Source organism: Chenopodium album, chromosome 18 (genome assembly GCF_948465745.1).
Source record: "Chenopodium album chromosome 18, dcCheAlbu1.1, whole genome shotgun sequence".
Classification (NCBI taxonomy): domain Eukaryota; kingdom Viridiplantae; phylum Streptophyta; class Magnoliopsida; order Caryophyllales; family Amaranthaceae; genus Chenopodium; species Chenopodium album.
In genome coordinates, this window is record NC_137851.1 from 5944062 (window position 1) to 5963628 (window position 19567).

General features: G+C 32.8%; 4 protein-coding genes across 4 annotated transcripts; 3 read left to right on the forward strand and 1 right to left on the reverse strand.

Annotated features, from left to right (window-relative positions):
• The first annotated feature begins 1459 nt into the window (after positions 1-1459).
• On the forward strand, positions 1460-5617 carry LOC145591314 (COBRA-like protein 1). The gene is made up of 6 exons (XM_081647737.1): positions 1460-1846; positions 3125-3204; positions 3647-4103; positions 4337-4496; positions 4582-4868; positions 4982-5617. Exons 1-6 carry the CDS (start codon positions 1765-1767, stop codon positions 5272-5274), a joined length of 1359 nt encoding a protein of 452 aa, XP_081503863.1. The 5' UTR covers positions 1460-1764; the 3' UTR covers positions 5275-5617.
• A 135-nt stretch (positions 5618-5752) lies between these two features.
• On the reverse strand, positions 5753-8695 carry LOC145591315 (COBRA-like protein 4). The gene is made up of 6 exons (XM_081647738.1): positions 8435-8695; positions 8265-8344; positions 7442-7898; positions 6734-6881; positions 6153-6430; positions 5753-6065 (listed from the first exon to the last, which is right to left on the reverse strand). The coding sequence occupies exons 1-6, from the start codon at positions 8484-8486 to the stop codon at positions 5767-5769; spliced, it is 1314 nt and encodes a 437-aa protein (XP_081503864.1). The 5' UTR covers positions 8487-8695; the 3' UTR covers positions 5753-5766.
• A 2840-nt stretch (positions 8696-11535) lies between these two features.
• On the forward strand, positions 11536-12357 carry LOC145591652 (uncharacterized). Its single transcript, XM_081648164.1, has 3 exons — positions 11536-11578; positions 12000-12088; positions 12198-12357. Exons 1-3 carry the CDS (start codon positions 11555-11557, stop codon positions 12355-12357), a joined length of 273 nt encoding a protein of 90 aa, XP_081504290.1. The 5' UTR covers positions 11536-11554.
• A 3438-nt stretch (positions 12358-15795) lies between these two features.
• Positions 15796-19088, forward strand: LOC145592858 (PI-PLC X domain-containing protein At5g67130-like). Its single transcript, XM_081649361.1, has 8 exons — positions 15796-16010; positions 16140-16262; positions 17011-17148; positions 17270-17368; positions 17727-18030; positions 18229-18452; positions 18621-18707; positions 18866-19088. The coding sequence occupies exons 1-8, from the start codon at positions 15918-15920 to the stop codon at positions 18872-18874; spliced, it is 1077 nt and encodes a 358-aa protein (XP_081505487.1). The 5' UTR covers positions 15796-15917; the 3' UTR covers positions 18875-19088.
• Positions 19089-19567: the final 479 nt, after the last annotated feature.

Genomic DNA, 19567 nt, shown 5'->3' on the forward strand with positions numbered 1-19567 from the left:
TGGAGCAATTATAAAATAAAGAGAGAGTATTAATCCTGTAAATGTATACTTTGTGGATCGATTTATGTAATTCAATGGAAGACCTTGTTTAGTTCACCTTATTTTTACTTATTTCATAAAAAATAAGTTCAGATCAGATCAGAAAAAATAAGTTTAGATCAGATCATCGTTTTATGTGCAGTTTTTTATCGCTAAATTCTTTAATTTCGTAATTAAAAGAATTTTGAAAATCACACATTAATAAAATACACGTTATTACGAATTTAACAAGACCCCACTTGATATATTTTTTCCGTGTAGATTTTCGTATATTTAATGTCAAAGTTTGGTCAAATCTGACATTCAGATCAGATTAGATCAAATCAAACCAGATCAGATCAGACCAAATTAAATAAATTCAGATAAGCAAATATAAGGCGAACTAAAAAAGACCTAACTCACTAAACAACAAAAAATAAACAGTGGAATTGAATATTATGAATGACAGCGCCGCAAGCCCAATTTGCCAAAAGTCTGGTTAATGCGGGCCTGATAGTTTTTTTTTTCCTTTAATAATGACCCACCCAATGACGTGGAAATTAGCCAACCACTAATTTGGGCACAGCTGAGCATATGATATTGAAAATAAAAATAAAAACCCAAAAAAGGGAGAAAAATAGAAAATCAGAAAAAAGCGCGTTTGTTTAGTTTAAGAAAGAGTCAATATAATCTCACACGAATATACCATAACACAAGACAAGCTGGAAGTGCACGGTCTTCCACTACTTAACAAATACCATTGTACTTGTAATCTAGTAGCTTCTTCCTACACGACACTGACTATACAAAAACATTGTAACTCCCTTTACTTCCTTAGTTTAGTTTCTTCTTAACTTTATGGATTATCATTATTAAATTTTAAAGCAACACTTGCATGCTAAGCAAATCTTGTCCATCAATATAGTGCATGTAGGTTTTGTGTCACTAATTATCTCATCCATTTAGGGAATTTTTCATGAATTAACGGGTTTTGGTGATGGAGAATATTATATAACATATACGCGTAACTTTTACAGAAGAGTTGTATTTGTCTCATGTGAATATGTATAATTGTTTGAGATGTCAACATGAAATCCTTCCTCAACCAGTCACGTTCATTGACAAAAATTAATATTTTTTGTAATATGACAACTACAATAAATTATATAAAAATTGTCAAATTAATTACTTATTACGTATATGAAACAAAACTAGTAAAAAGTTAGACGTGGGAATAGAATAGTAAAATCAAGCTGCTCCTATTCCTAAACAAAAACAACCAATATCCAAAAGACATCCCACTAGAAGTCTAGAATCTATGGCATCACACGTACCATGGACCATGCTCAAGTCATTATTAAAACTTCAAATAATAACACACTCTCTTATTGTCAAATTTGTCATTTTCATTACCAAGGATGAGACATATATTCTAAAATTCAATGCTGAAACAAAAAAAGTTCAACCAAGAATAATAGTAATAATTTTATACAACTAGTTGCTCATACTAGTAGTTCATAATTAGTGCAAATTCTTTCTTCTCTTCCCATTAATTCTTAAAAGATTTGGCACGTGAACTTCAGAAGCTACTGGAAGTCCAATTTTAAGTTTGTTTGAACCTCCACCTCCACCTCCACCTCCACCTCCACACCACTCCTTTTCTTTTTTTGTCATAATTTCACTCTCTCTCTCTCCTCTCAATTCAATTCAATTCAATTCCTGTTTATCATCTGTAAATTCTGCAGAATGGGTTTCTTCTCATTTCGCAATTTGAGTTTTTTCAGCATTTTTTTCATCTTCTTCTCTTGCTTTACTATTAACCTTGCAGGTAAGCTTTCTTTCTCTCTCTCTTTTTCCACTGATTTTGATTCTGGGTTTCTTAAAGTTTGAGACTTTAATGGGTTATTTGTTGATCAATTTGAATGATTTCGATGATTTTATGACAAATGGTTTTTACCCATTTTGTATGATCAACAATATGTAGTGCTGAAGTTTGAGACTTTAATGGTTATTTTTAATTTCATTTGTAATTTTTTTTTCTTCTGAAATTCCCAAAAAATAAAAAAAAAATTAAGAATGAACTTAATAACTTTTGACGTTGGGGTTTGATCATGAATTTGCAATTCTAAAGTTTGAGACTTTAATGACTATTTCTAATTTCATTTGCAATTTGTTTTTTCTGAAAATCCCAAAAAAATAATGCTAAAAAAAAAAACAGAAATGGGAATGTTGTGTTGTTGGTTTTTTGTTAGTATTATAAACATATACCAAGTAATTGTTTGTTTTATGTTGCTACTGTTTTTAATTAGTTGTTGCTGGAATTTACCCTGTTTCATATCTTTACAATTTGATTGGTTTTAGCCTGCCCTTGGGTCATGTAGTGTTACAGTTTCATGAAATTACGTCTTATATATTGATTCTGTAAATTGGAAATGATTTCCTAAATACTGTATAATATCAAGAAATTCTATCTGAAATGGACTGTATCAGAAAATTGAAATATTTGCCCTGATTATTATTGTTTGTCTTTGCCCATTTTGTAATATCTTGTATAATTCCTCAACTATCATGACATTTTATTTGCCAATGTGTCATTTACTCGTACATGAGTGAACTAGCTATGATAATCAGATGATGTGTGCAATATAATTGTCATTTGTCAACTTAGGTTAATGATTTGTGAATTTTTGAAAACCTTAAAAATTTCTGGATTTGTATTGATGGCCATGGAAGGTAAAACCTTGGTTCATGTGGCCGTCCCACGGTCCCAATCAGATTGGGATCAAGGCTCTCATGTTGTTACTTTGAAAAAATTGCAACCCTATGAGCACCTAGGTTGCATGTAAATGGGGAATTGGGGATTTTTAGTATGGTTTATTATTGTAAATGGGTACTGTATATGAATAGAGTTGTGAATTATACACATTTGAGGTACTTGAATTGCATTCTTTCACTGTGGGAACTTTCATTGTTTTCAGTTGAGAACTGTGAATATTATAAATGTCAGTAAGATGTGCTCTACATGTTCGTGTCACTTATTGATATTGTTTCACGACAAGAGGACTTTAAGACGAAGCTTGATGAATTTGTTTCTGGTTATTTTCAGGAGCATACGATCCTCTCGATCCAAATGGGAACATTACCATCAAGTGGGATATCATAAATTGGACTCCTGATGGTTATGTTGTAAGTAATTCTTTCTTGATTGGGGCTTTGTATGTTTGTGTACATTCATGAAGCAAACACATATAGTGCTGTCTTTTCTTCCAACAACGGGTCCTTCGTTTGAAGTGTGGAATCTTGAGCATATTGTCTGTTTATCATACCTAGCAACAACATCATTGTGTTGCTAATCCGGTGTCCGATTCGTATATGAACTGAAAGCTTATGTACCTGATGTTTATTCATTTTCATGTTTCTTTTATATCTGTTTAGCACTGCGTTTTGTAATCATTGTGTTGCTAAAGATTATGTATGAAGTATTACATTATGTCAGTATAAGTCTTTCTGTTTTGTAAAATCTTTGGCAAATTAGCAGGAAAATGTTTTGATTGTTGAATTTTTAAGATAAAAAAAAAAATACTTATCTTGCTTCTTAACAGTCTTTCTCCTTAAATTGGACTTTTAGGCGGTGGTTACTCTCTATAACTTCCAGAAGTACCGCCACATTCAAGCACCCGGGTGGCAACTTGGATGGACTTGGGCGAAAAAGGAGGTTATTTGGACCATGTTGGGAGGCCAAGCAACAGAGCAAGGGGATTGTTCAAAATTTAAGGGCACTATTCCACATTGCTGTAAGAAGGATCCAACTGTTGTAGACTTGATGCCCGGGACTCCTTACAACCAGCAAGCTGCCAACTGCTGTAGGGGAGGTGTGCTGAGTTCATGGGTGCAAGATCCTCCAACCGCGATTAGTTCATTTCAGATTAGTGTGGGACAAGCAGGCACCACTAACAAAACAGTCAAAGTGCCAAAGAATTTCACCCTGAAGGCGCCTGGACCTGGTTACACTTGTGGACCTGGAAAGATTGTTAAACCCAGCAAATTCAAATCCCAAGATGGGAGGAGATCCACTCAAGCTTTGAGTAAGTCAATTGGGAGTTACAATTATAAATACTGCATATAGTATTGTGTTTTCAGATATGGCATCATAAACAAAGAATAATTTTAAGTCCTATAAATTTCACAACTTTGAAAAGAAAAAAAAGTTGCCAACCCGAAAGATCCTTGATCAGTGCTGTTTTTGATGATCTTTTATGTGCCATTTAACGTTATGGTTCAATTTACTGATTTCTTTGCTGAAACTGTGTTTTTTCAGTGACATGGAATGTGACATGTATGTATTCTCAGTTCTTGTCCCAGAAAACTCCTACGTGCTGTGTATCTCTTTCATCCTTCTACAGTGATACTATCATATCTTGCCCAACATGCAGCTGTGGCTGTCAAAACAATGCCTCCAACCCTGGAAGCTGCGTAGAGTAAGTTTTTTTATTTGCTTTACATTCCTGTTCTTGGTGACTTGACTTGTGAAAATTTTAAAGTTGTCATTTTCTTTGATGACAGGCCAAACAACCCATTTTTGGCTTCAGTTGTTTCTCCTGCACTTTCGAACAAAAACAGTATCTTGCCACCTCTGGTTCAATGCACTAACCACATGTGTCCAGTTCGGATTCACTGGCATGTCAAAACTAACTACAAAGAATATTGGCGAGTGAAAGTTACAATTACAAACTTTAACTATAGGATGAATTACTCAAACTGGAACTTGGTTGTGCAACATCCTAACTTTGACAATTTGACCGAAAGTTTCAGCTTCAGTTACCAACCACTTACTCCTTACTCGAGTATAAGTAAGTTTTTCTATCCTCTATACTAGTGACATAAAATTGTGCTCATTATTTCCATATCTTGATTTATTTGGTTTCACTCCAGAAATAATTGATTTCTTGTTATTGCTCTATAGATGATACTGCTATGCTATGGGGAATTAAGTTCTATAATGATCTTCTTATGCAAGCTGGTCCATTGGGCAATGTGCAGTCTGAATTACTCTTTCAGAAAGACAAGTCTACTTTTACATTTGAAAAGGGCTGGGCTTTCCCTCGCAGGATCTACTTCAATGGCGATAACTGTGTCATGCCACCTCCTGATACCTACCCATGGTTGCCAAATGCCAGTCCTCGGCCAAATACCTCACTCCTAACTACAACATTGACACTATTATCAGCACTGGCATTCTTATATACTCATGCTTAAGACTTTTGACCTTTCTATCGGAGCATATAGATAATATGGAAATTCCGAATGGATTTTGATTCCAATACTTGGCTTTGAAGACCGAGTGGGAGGCCTGTTGAAGATCAGCTGCACAATCACCCTTCAGGGGTGTAGTCTGCTATTTGTCTGATGATTAGGTTGGTGCATTCATTGCCAATTGGTTTTCATTCTTTTGTAATACTCGAGTTTATTAATGTATTAATCATCCTTTTCTGTATATTTCTTGTGTTACAAAAAACTTACAGTTGTTACAAAAATTGCCAACCACACAATGGAACTTAATTCTAACTTATACTTCCCATCATGTTATCATTGCTCAAAATTAGCACGTGTCTGATGCTTTACATATTGCAGAATTCGAGTTCTTGTTCAAAACTAAAAATGAATTTTCTATGCCTGATTTTCCAATACTACTCGTGTTCTGGAAATATATTTCCACATCTGATGTTTTTATGTCAACTAGTACAATGCTCAAAATTGAGTAAATATGCCACAGCTGAAGATTAGCAAGACAAACGACAAAATGACCGTGAAAACTGAGATTGATGGCTTAAGTCCTGAATTGGGCAAGAAAGGGTATGTATCAGGTGCAGGAAGCCTGCATTCATCTCCGTTGAAGTAAACTTTCCTAGGGAATGCCCATCCTTGCCTGAAGGTGAAAGTGTTCTCATCTTTCTGCATTAAGACTTCAGACTGTACATTACCTAATGGTCCGGCTTCCATCAGAAGATCATTATAGAACTTTTGCCCGTAAAACATCCCTGTATCATCTGCGATAAATATCAGAAAAACTGTCAGAAATTCAGAAGTATATGATTTGTTGTCTGAAGCTATCAGAACCATTGTCAGAAACTTACTTATCGATCCAAAGGGAACAAGAGGTTTGTAGTTGAAGCTGAAGACTTCAGTAACCTTGTTCAGGTTAGGGTGCTGAGCAACAAGAGTCCATTGGCTGTAGTTTGTTCGATAATTGAAATTGGTGATGCTAACCTTTACGCGCCAATAGTCTTTGTAGTTAACCTTAACATGCCAGTGCACCCGAACTGGGCACATGTGATGGGTGCAGTGAAGCAATGAGGAGCTTTCTCTCCTCCGCGAATTCACTTTTGTCGGACTCAGAATTTTTGAATCACTCCTGTTATGAATAATAGAGTCAGAATTCAGAAAACACTAGTGGTAGTGGACTAGTGGAATACTCGAGGGATATTTTTGTATGCTTTCACACTTTTTTCAACAACATTAGTAGGACCTTATAATCTATCACATTTCAAATTTCTACAATTCAATTTAATCCAATCCAAAACAACTCGACCTGGATACATTATGTATGGTTATTATAGTACAAGTTAAACCGGACATAAACAGGATCGTATCACCTAAACTGATCCCGACTAGACGAATAGACTTTACGCAAAGTTAATTGAAGAAAAATTCTTACTTGACGCAATTTTTCTTATGTTCACATCCGCAGGCGCAAGTAGGGCAAGGGGTGATAGTTTCATTGTAGAAAGTTGACATGGAGACGCAGCAAGATGGGTATTTCCTCGCCAGAAACTGTGAGTAGGTGCAGGTCACGTTCCATGTCACTGCATCAAACATTCAATTAAGTAATTATTTTAGGTAACTTAATTTTTGTTAATCTGTTATTTTCAGATTTAAATGTGACTAATCATACTAACAACATTTAAACTATGTATAACCGGTCCAAATAAATGACTTGCTAACTAATACTTTAGTTGATCAAATAACAAATAAAAGTAAACGTTTTAAATTATTTTAATGAGCATTCATTTGCACAAGTTTCTTAGGAGTATATCACAATTGAAAGTTTGAAAGTAGTGTGAATGCAAAACTATGTCGAAATTCCTAAATTGTACTTGTACCAGACACTTGAGTATAAGCGTATAGGTAACAATTATCTATATTAACAGTTTGTTATACATGATGGTAATGGTAATTTATAAAAGGATTAATCCTTACGTGTCTAGTCATAAATTAAGAAATGACTAAAATGAGGAGGATCCAACCCAAACCTAACCATGCAAACTTAAAATTAGTGATAATCTAATCATTATTCATTAATCAACTTACAAGCAACCCAAAAATAAACAAAAACTAAAAACCAAGAGATAAGAGTAAAACTTACTCAAAGCCTGAGTTTTACGACGACGATCAGTACTCAAGAAATTAGTAGAAGGAACAACCTTAGCAGGCCCACAAGTATAACCTGGGCCTGGGCCCAACATGGTAAAATTCTTGGGCAACTTAACAGTCTTATTAGTAGTACCAGCCTGCCCAACACTAATCTGAAACTGAGAAACAGACCCATCTTTGTCCTGACCCCACGCATTAAGGACCCCACCCTTACAACAATTGGCAATCTGTTGATTGTAGGGTACCCCTGGTAAAAGGTCCACTACTGTTGGGGTTTTTTCACAACAATGAGGAATGTTCCCTTTGAATTTGGAACAGTCTCCTTGTTGGGTTGTTTGGGCTCCTACCATTGACCATATTACCTCTTTTTTGGCCCATGTCCAGCCCAATTTCCACCCTGGATTGCCTATGTGCCGGTACATTTGGAAATTGTTTATTGTTACTGTTGCCTGCATTTTTATCATGCAATTTAATTTTTTTGGTTAGTATAAAAGATTTGAATTTTGTATAAGTCTATTTTTTTTTTCATTAATGAATCAAGTGCCTTAATACTTATGGAAATAGGTAATCGCTTGTTTCAAACTTAAAGGTGGCTACACTCTAAAGTCATAAAATGACTAATAGTTACGGACTTACGGATATGAAGAAACTAATGTGCACCTAAAATTTTAAAACCAAGAGAGTATATATCCTAAACAAAAAGTCATTTTATTTATATATTTGTTGATAAATAAGTAATAAATAAATAACATTTTGATTAAAACATGATAATAATATAAACATTAGTATACTAGTAATGAAATGATAATACTTACCACATAACCATCAGGGGTCCATGACATAACATCCCATTTGATTGTTATATTCCCATTTGGATCCAAGGGATCATATGCAGCTAAATCCAAGAAAATAACATAAATTAACTATTAGACCAAAAAATCATAATAAGTTAACATTTTCAATGAAAATTAAAACATAGACTAACCTGCATAAGATAGAAATGTCACAAGGCAAAATGCTATGATAAGACTCCTCATTTCTGCATATGCAACTCTCGAAAAACAATGGTCTTGTCTAAAATGTGATACAACTTCTTTGATAACCAATCGTTTTTGAATAACGATTTCGAGTTCCTCGACTGTTTGCCTAAGATCTGATCTAAAAATCTAAAACAAAAACTACGAAAATGTACTAACAATGTAAGCAAAATTTGATGATCGAAGTGTGGAATGTGCAATAGTAGTAGTAGTAGTAGTAGTTTGTTTTTCTTTGTATCACTTTTAATGCAAGGTAAGCTTTACTACCAACTGGTTGTTGAAGGACTTTATATAATGTCCAAAAAATGTTAGGATCAATTTTATGGTACACTCATCTTAATACTTAGATCTCGTGTCTTTTAAGCAAGGTTCTTCTTAGCTTCATTCCTTTTTAACGGTGAGAGTGGGATCTACTAACAAATAGACCAATTAAGCAAACCATGCAATATATATTAAGCTACTATAAAGCTAAGATTATTACCAGATTTTGGTGTTAATTAATCATATTTATGTTTGTTGTATGGTGGTTCATTGGTTCTTTTTTCTTGTGATAATGACTTGATGGTTCAACAAATGAGTTTGCAACACTGACTTAATAATATAATCATTATCTTAAGATTTTTTTCAGGCTTGGGTGAAATGGCCTTACACAACTTATGCATATTGTGATTGAGGTGCTAAACTAATATTGTTAAAATAGTAACTTCAGAAAATATTTACAAATTTAACAATAAATTATTTCGAGAAAGTCTCGGATCACATACTAAATTATGTATATGGCACAAGGTAAGCTCGTAAGTACATCATAAAATATTACCGTGGTGGTGTTAAAACGTATAAGTGATAATATAGTGTTGATTTTCTAGTAAGTCATATATTCAATCATATAACCATTTACACCTACTAGCTAGTTGGTCACATAAAGGTCTGTATTGACCTTAAATCAATAACACCCAACCGGCAAAATAGATAATTAAGAGGCAAAATAGATGATTTCAATCTACACCCATGTGGTGTTCTGCATGGATTCTTAATGGGATTGTGGGTATCGTCTTGACCTCTAGCCTTTCTGAATCTAAAAAAGTTGAAATTTCTCATATACATATTTTGAAAAATTAATAATCCATAACTAATTAAAGTGGACGTGTGGAGTCTCCCATGATCATAAAAGATGAATTAGAACCATAATAAGCCTATTATTAAGTCTCTAAATCCCCGAGAATGAGTTTAGTTTAACCAAATAACCACTTCGGACCTACATTATTTTTAACCAATACTCTCAAGAGTTGCTACTAAAGATTCTAATCACCCACTAGACATCTCAAAATCTCATTATTAATGTGCCATATTGTTGTATATATATATATATATATTTTTTTTCAGGGCACTTATGTAGTGTAAAAGCTGAGTGTTTGAGTGTCAAAAACTCAACAATGCCCAACCTGTAGTGAGCTGAAACTTGGTTGCCTCTAGATGAATCCGGTAATTAAAGTCAGCAAAGCTAATAATGATAGAGATGTCATAACTAAAGTTACTTAGCTTGCTATATTTCTTATCATGAGATTTTTTTCCCCCACGATATTGGAATTTTCGCATTATATATTGTTTAGGTAAATGTAATGTGTTACCCTCCAAGATAATGATATCTTAACCTTAGAGTTTTGTAGAGTTTTATTAACTCATTTAAGTGCAATTTAGCATGCATCTTGATATTTATATTTTTATTATATATAGACCTTCTAGGAAACCTAAAGATGAAAATTGAGATCGAGAGAAACAAATGCTTGATTGTCTCGACTTTAAAGCTTATTACTTTGAGGATAAGTGAGAGAAAACTTGGACATTGAGAAAGGCCATGTGTTTCAAAATAATTGTCATGATAACATCCCTCCTATATATACTCTGATCCAATGGGATTCACGTATGTAGGTAATTAAATTAAAAAAAAAAAAAATCGGTACAACATTATAGTACCTTGTAATTGTTAAATTCAAGTGCGTACATTTATTTTTTATTATTAAAAATTAAATAAGTTAACACAGAACAAGGTTAAAATAATATCGTTGAATTTGTTTTGGACTTTGTAGGTATGTATTCTTTACACACTTTTTTTTTCTCCCGGCCCTGCACTACGAACAAGTATACAGAAGGAGTGAAATTCATTCAATTTAATTACTACTCGTAATTGATAAATGTTGTATTGGTTCTTCTTACCATGATAAATTTTCTTTTACCATTTATAAGAACAAGTTTAATAAAATCAAAGTTTGATTAAACTTTTTTGTAAGGAAGAAGGATAAGAAATGAGCAATATACATAATAATTAACTTATAATATAAATTAAAGATACAAATAAATGGTCAATCTTAATTACGTGGATGTCTTCTTTCAATTAACTACGAGCTGAGTATAAGATTAGAGGTTCAATTCTCACTGTAAGATGGTGGTCTATTTATCAGCTAAACTTCCTAAAAAAAACATAACAAACATTAAAAACAAAAATAGATAGACATCATTTGTTTGTAATAACAGTTGGATTAATGCAACTTTTACACTCGTATAGATCTAGAAATGCTAATTTTTGGAATTTATTTTAGTCTCATTTTAGTCAATTTTGTAGATTAAAATAATAATATTTTTGTCAACGAGGTAGTAGTCAATTTTGTACATTTATTTATCCACATCATAGGAGAGGGCTGAGATGGAAGATATATGGGCTGAAGACTTGACCAAGAAGTAAATTGTAGATTATTTTGGTCATTTGTTTGACCTCAAGTACAATACAAGAGGCTCAAGCACCTGGTTTTAAAAAAATTACGTAAACGCGCGTATTATCCTTTGAGATTTAATTTACAGTTCATAGATGATTCATTCAGCCCACAGATTTATAAATGAAGTTTTCTGTGCACTATATATACATAATTCTACATGTAAATTTTATACATAAATACACAAATAACTAATTGACTTAAATCCCAAGTACTCTATACTAAAGAGGTAAAATCATTTAAAATTGTCTGCTTCATCAAGCTCAATTCTGTAGATAATCAATCCCTCAATAAACCGAAATGGGACGTTGGATCAAGCCTGATGTAAGTTTTTTTTTTTCCTTTCAGTATAACTCCATTACAAGTAAATAATGTAAATGGGATTTGATTCATTTAATTTTGTAGTTAATCTATTGTATATGTCGCATGATTCATTAATTCTATTTTGTCGACCGCCTTTGTTTTTTTTTATCAGCTCGATCCCCCCTCCTAAATTAACTGCTATTTTATACTCTCATTAACTTTTAGATTTTTTTTTTTTTTTTTTTTTTTTTTTGTATTTTCAAAAGATAAGAATTACGAGTATATTATTTTCATTATTGCGTGATTAAAGTAACCATAAAAAGTCAAATATAGCAGTAATTTTGAGACCGTGTATAAAATTTTAATCAGCAAAATATTACCATTAACTATAAACAATTTCTGATTAGTATGTAATTACTACGTACTTTGTATAATTTAACAGGTATATCCACTAATAGCAGCAATGTCATTTGTCACCGGTATGTGCATATTTCAGCTGACAAGGAATGTGCTACTAAACCCTGATGTCAGGTAATTTACAAAATAATCTAAATACTCAGAATAATCCATTTAATAATTTTAATCTAATATTTTTCACCTTATTTTTTAAAATCTAATTGGTTATTATTTCAAATGATAGAATCAATAAATCTCATAGAGCAACAGCAGTGCTGGAAAACTACGAGGAAGGAGAGAAATATGCAGAGCATGGTTTTCGCAAGTTCTTAAGGACTCGTTCCCCCCAAGTTATGCCGACTATCAACCATTTTTTCTCCGACACCGGAAAAGACCGTGTATAAAATTTTAATCAGCAAAATATTATTGTTTTATTTGATTTTAATGGAGTACAAAGTATTTAAATAAATTGTTTTGTTGTTAAACTATATATGAGATCATTATATTATTGAGTAGTTTGATGACAAGAGATTAAGAGATACATAATTCAGTAGTAATTGTTTGGGTTTGGAACTTTGGATTATATTTGTATGAATTATAAATAAAGTAGTAAGGTTACAGAAATGCAAAGTTTATTTGTTCTTATGATCGAATCAATCAACCAAGTCTATTATAGATCTCAGCAAATCTTGATGGTTAGGAAACTATACTATACCCCTATTACTATATTTCATAAACCTTATAGTAGTATTATATCAAATTTCCTAATATATTATCTAGCAAATCATATCATGCATATCTAATTGATCAGAGCTTTTTTGGTGCAGCAGGGCACACCGTGTGGCCTGCTGCCAAGTCAATAAAATAACGGATTCAGACGCTTGTATAACGGGGTTACTATTTACGGGGTTACTGGTTTTGTCAGGGTTACTTGTATTTTTGGGGGGTTACTGGTTTTGTCAGGGTTACTTGTATTTTTCAAGAGTTACTGGTTTTGTCAGGGTTACTCGTATTTTTCAGGGGTTACTTGTATTTTTTTTTTCAGGGGTTATTTGTATGGATTACTTATTCAGGAATTACTTGTATTTTTTTTTTTCAGGAGTTACTTGAATTTTTTTTTGGGGTACTTGTATTTTTTTTTTTCAGGGGTTACTTATATGGGTTAATTCAAAGGTTACTTGTATGAGTTCTTTATTTAAGGGTTACTTGTATGAGTTAATTATTCAGGGGTTATAACTTATATGAGTTAGTTCAAAGGTTACTTGTATGAATTACTTATTCAACGGTTGCTTGTGGGCCCCATACCAAACCAGTAACACACTATAAGTAACCCTTGACCAAAACCAATAACACCCTACAAGTAACCCTTGACCAAAACCAGTAACACCCTACAAGTAACCCCTAACTAAACCAGTAACACCCTACAATTAACCTTGTCCAAAACCAGTAACACCCTACAAGTAACCCCTAACCAAACCAGTAACACCCTACAAGTAACCTTGACCAAACCAGTTACACCCTACACATAACCCCTTACCAAATCAGTAACACCATACAAGTTACCCTGACCAAACTAGTAACACCCTGCAATTTTTGACGAAGAATGTTCAATCTAAGATTTCACGAAGAAAACGAGCTCACATTTCTTTGGTTCTCATCGATTTCACTACTTCAAATGTTGTTGATTATCTTAAGGATAATTAATCACAATTTTTCACAGCAATTTGACACCCAATTTCTACAATTTCAGGCTTTAATTGCAGCAATTTGGCAAAGAGGAGAGAGAAAATGGGTGGAGTAGAGTTATAGTTGTTGGTGATGTGTAATTTGGCTTGAAGAAGAAGCTAAGAAAAGAGAAGAGAAAAAATGGGTGAAGTAGAAATATGATAGTTGGTGATATGTGGTTGGCTTGAAGAAGAAGCTAGGAAAAGAGGAGAGAGAAAAGTTGTAGTACTTTAAAAAATAATAAATAATAAAAATAGTGGTTGGCCACACCGTGTGGCCAGCCACATACAAAAATTTGTGCTAATTGATATGGATACGTACTGGCTCACAAACAATATTTTCCTTTCGGGAATGCCCTAGTTTCTCATATTGAGAACAAAATTTGTTATGTTTCGTTTCTCACATAACATTTTTGTAAATAAATCAACAACTATATTCAATTGTGGAGCCCACAATAATGAAAAATTTGTTGATTTATTTACGAAAATGCCCCATGAGAAACAAATATCTTTTCTCAATATGAGAAATAAATTTCGTTTTTCAATACGAGAAACAGGAAATTTCCCATTTTCCTAATCAAACCTAGCTAATATTGAAATTCTGAAAATAAAATACTATACAATAATTTTCTTTTATTTTGTAATTGGAAGATATGTTCAACCTTAATTAAATAGTCCAATTTTTGGTAGGAAGCCAAGCAAATTTATATAAAAGTCACCCCTTATATATTTTGGTTGCGAAACATGTGTATGTAAAATGTATGTAATGCACCTTTGTAAACAATTTTATGCATGCTTTAATCAAATCAAAAAATACTTAGTAGAAACGACACATTTGTCTCTGACATATTGAATCAAAAAGGTTACAAGTACAATGTTATGAATTGTCAAGTGATAGTGGATATACTTATCCTTGTGTTAAAGTAATCACTAATCAGTACTTTTTGGTGTATAAGAGGACAAAGTATAAAGCTTAAAGCCTTTAAAGTTGGTGATAAACAATATGGTTTAACTAATTAAATAAAAGTGGACTAATCTAATCATGTATTTTTACAAGTCAATTTCCACTTGTGTTCACCAAATTTTCATTGTTGCGCTTATCTCTAATTTCCAGTACTCCGCAATACACCTACTTACTAACATAAGGAGTACTTTATAGTTGTTAAGCATAGCCAACGGTGGACCGGTGGTCGGAAGTTCAATAATCTACACACCTCCTTTAATTTTTTGTCTCAAAAATATTATCTTAATTGAATCGTTGAAGGATTAACTTTTCAAACTATAGATGACATTGTCATATATTTGGCTCTTTTCTAATGTGTAGTACACTGGAACAAGCGAATAGCTCATCTCGTTAAGTTTTTACATACAACCAGATGTACTATGTGCATAGAGAGTGAAAGATAGCTGAAGTGGTTAGAGTTTTTCTTTCGGTTTCAGGTGATCTTGAGAATGATTCTCATCCCGATCCCACTATGTGTATGTTCTCTACACTCAACAATGTAATGGTAACTTGGTAAATAATGGTGGGTTTGGGTTTGAGTTTGATAACCTAATAAAGTATTCTTGTTATCTTAATGAAACGTTGGGATGCCATGTTGATGATTGTAACCTATCTTTTGCATCTCTTGACAACCAATGCAACAACATTCCGAAATAGGCCAAAAATAATTTTCGTTGCTATATATTGGACACACATGACACACTTTTAGTCTCTTGACAACCGATGCAACAACATTCCGAAATAGGCCAAAAATAATTTTCGTTGCTATATATTGGACACACATGACACACTTTTAGATTGTATTGACAATTTTAGATCGTGTTATTATATTAAGGTGAAGAGAGCATACCCATAATTATAGGCACCATAATTTGAAAATTCAAATTTTGATTAAGCCCTAAAATTTTTGCTACTCTGTACAAATAAAAATATACTCCGTGTTCATTAATGAAAATAAAAATGGATGCATGGAAATAAAGGATTACTGAAATTTTCAAAACATCAATTTTGATTCCATTCCATGAAGAGCCAAAATTCAACAGCCACACCCCATTATACTGCCATAAATGCCGTATTCTCGTTTTACTTTTTTGTAATATAAATCTTATGAAAATCAAAAATTCAAAAAAGGGAAGAAAAAAAACAATATGTTCATTATACCATATCACAATTTTTATGCTTCATTACATATATAATTCATTAATTCTATTTTCACCCTTTTTATTAATCAAACATTATGTCTCTTTATACATTTCTTCCCTACATTTTCATACTCTTTCTTCAGTCTTCTTTTCTGCTCTCATTTTCTTGCTCCAATGCTGAATGCAAGGTTTGTTTTCAATTCTTTATCTTATCAAATTACTTTTTTCATTAAACTTTATTCTGATCATAAGATATCATATTTTTATGCGACAGTTCGTGATTAATGATTTTTATTTTATTTTTTGAGAATTCACAGGATTTAAAGGAAGTAGATTTGTGTGGGAAATGTGAAGAAGGGTTCCGGTGCTTTGATTGTGTAGCAGGATTTAAAGGGCCAAGCTGCGTTAGAAGTACCACCACTGATCAATTTAAACTCCTGGTATTACAAAATCTCAATTAATCTCAATATTAATTTGTTTAACATGTAATTAATTATGTTTACCCGTCTGATTAATGGGAAATACATTCACGATTACAAGGTGGTAGTCTAATTTAATTAAATCACATGATTATGATGTTGTACTTCATAATTCAAATTTTGTTTGTCGTCTAACATGTTCACTTGTACCATCTAATTACAATTTTACATGTTTGCACGGGTTCACCAATATACACTCTACGACTAGTTTGATTTACAGTACATTCGCAAAATTAATACTCCGTATTAAATTTATTGGCACTGTATGATGAATTGGGTGAAGATATATGATTGTAGATTAGCTAATTGAGTTGAATATGCAAAAAATTAGATTTGCTTGCAGAATTGAATCTCTCCCATCCTTACATGTTTCAAGCGTGACATAGTTAAGTCATTGTCGAATGAAGTTTCGTCAAGTACTTTAATGTATCAACTTTATGTAGGTAGTTACTAGTTAGCTAGTCCCCACCAAATGAACCCATTTTTGTAGTCACATAATAAATTTGAGTTTGATAAATGAATAAATTGGCCTACTTTTCATGAATGTATCTATTTGGGGATGGTTGAATGATGCTCAACTCTAGTTCGTACTTTGTAATTTGTATATAGATAAAGTAATACTCCGTAACTGCATAGTACATTATAATTTTATTGCTAAGCTAACTCTTCGAACAATCAATACTTTTAACTTTGTTTTCGTCGAATGTAGAACAATTCTCTACCTTTCAACAAATATGCATTCTTGACAACACATAACGCGTTTGCTATTGATGGAGAACAATCTCATACCAAAGTTCCTCGAATCACCTTTTCAAATCAAGAAGATAGCATCACTCAACAGCTACAAGTAAGAGTTTGTTCATATAGATTTCGCTTAAATGACTTTTGTGCAATTGTAAAGTTATGTTTATTTTGCTCATCTCGACTTGCTACTAAATAACATTATTTCATTTCTACATTATGTTTAGAATGGAGTTCGAGCCTTGATGCTTGACACATATGACTTCAATGGAGATGTATGGTTGTGTCATTCATTTGGAGGAAAATGCTACGATTATACTGCTTTTGTAAGTTAATTTCATCCAAATTCAAATATTATTTTAGTTGCATTAACATTTACATATAATGATGTAAAATGCCAAAATAAAAAATATCTCAATAGGCAAAGTAAACTTGACACATGATCTTAATTCATCATAATTAAGGATATGACGTGATGTATCTACCTATAAATATATAATTTCCCTCACACCCTACTCGTCGCATGCATAAGTTGGTGCATGCACGTTTCTTAGAAAATCTGATCTGATCATAAACCAATACTATCGTTATAAATTTCTAATTGATATGATCCGTAAGTTTAGCACAACTTAGTTCAATTCATTTTAAGACTCAAGGTTTGTTAAGTCTAAATACATCTATCAGGAACCAGCAATTGATACTTTGAAAGAGATTGAAGCTTTCTTATCTTCCAACCCAACCGAGATTGTGACCTTGATATTGGAGGACTATGTTAAGGCACCCAAGGGGTTAACCAAAGTATTTACAAAGGCAGGGTTAATGAAGTACTGGTTTCCTACTTCAAGGATGCCAAAACAAGGCCAAGATTGGCCATTAGTTAGTGACATGGTAGCGAAAAACCAAAGGCTTCTTGTGTTTACTTCTATGAGATCTAAGGAAGCTAGTGAAGGCATCGCGTATCAATGGAATTATATGGTCGAAAATCAATGTAAACAGCCTCTCTTCCTGTTTATTTTATCGGATTAATGTTTAACTTGATTTTTTACTGATTAAAACTGATTTTTACTAGTTTTATTTATTAGCTTGTGGAATATGAATTTAGCTGATTATTGATTAAACTGTTATAAAATGTCTCAAACAAAATAAAGGGTTGTTTTATAATGTGTGGTTAAAATTTTTGTTACAGATGGAGACGGTGGAATGAAAGCAGGAAATTGCACAAACAGGGCAGAATCATCAGCTCTAGATGTAACAACCAAGTCTCTTGTTCTAGTTAACTTTTTCAGGTCTGTGCCCTTGAGAGACCTTTCTTGTGTTGACAATTCCGCGAATTTGATCAAAATGCTTCGTACATGCCATGATGTTGCTGGGAATAGATGGGCTAATTTTGTTGCTGTTGATTATTACAAGGTACATACACCCGTAAATTTGTTCTGTAATATACTCGTTAAAGTTAGTTGTAAGTTGTATATTGCACAGAGACTAATAACTTAGGGGCATGTAACATATTTATACTACACCGTACTATATTAGATTATGCTAATAAATACTTCGTTATATACGAGTATGTGTTTGCAGAGAAGCGAGGGAGGGGGTGCTTTCGATGCCCAAGACATGTTAAATGGAGAGCTGCTTTGTGGGTCTGATAATGTACATGCTTGTAAGGTAAGCAAATACATAACACAACATGATTATACGAAGTATATATTATATGAACATACTATATTCTAAGACCAAATTCCTGTTTGGAAAAAAGTATACAATAATAATTGATAGAGAATCTGAATTTCGTGGTTTTAATGGTGCTACATTGCCTATTGCAGCATGGATAATTACTCTGGATTCTACAATTGTACGCGATAAAGCTTCATATCATTTGCTAGGCTGCTATGTGATCTGATCTTTGACATCAGTCATTTGAACTAATTCTTACATTGTAACAAACACAAATTGTGTTATGTAAGTATCAATTGTCATTGCATCATCAAGCTAGTAAAATATCAACTGTTATTTGATTAAGGGCTATATATAATAGAAATTTTCTCATTGCCAAAAAAGAAAAAAAGGATTGGATTGTTGGATTTAGATAAATAACTGGGCCTGATGTAAGTGGTCAGATATTGGGCCAAACGATTTTTTGGGCTTGACAGAAAAAATAACACCGAGGGATCCAAGCGCACAAATATACCCCCAACTCCTTTTTTTTTTTTTTTTTGCCAACATTCCTAATTTTAAAATTTGGTGGTCAATGACTCAGTGCAACCCTGTATCATTCTTATCACTTTTTAGAGGAAATAATTAGAGAATGTTATTCTTAATTATAACTTTCTTAATTTCATGTTTTTAATTATCGATTTTACTTAAGTAAGGCTATGTCATAGCAAGACATTTCATTTTCGTATTATAACTAGAGGTGAGTGAATTTCTAAATTACAGATTATTTGACATCTTGCTTGATACGAGTAGGGTTTTTTTCTAGCTAACCAGTTTGATGCCCCAAAACCACTAGCATAGCTAACGGATCA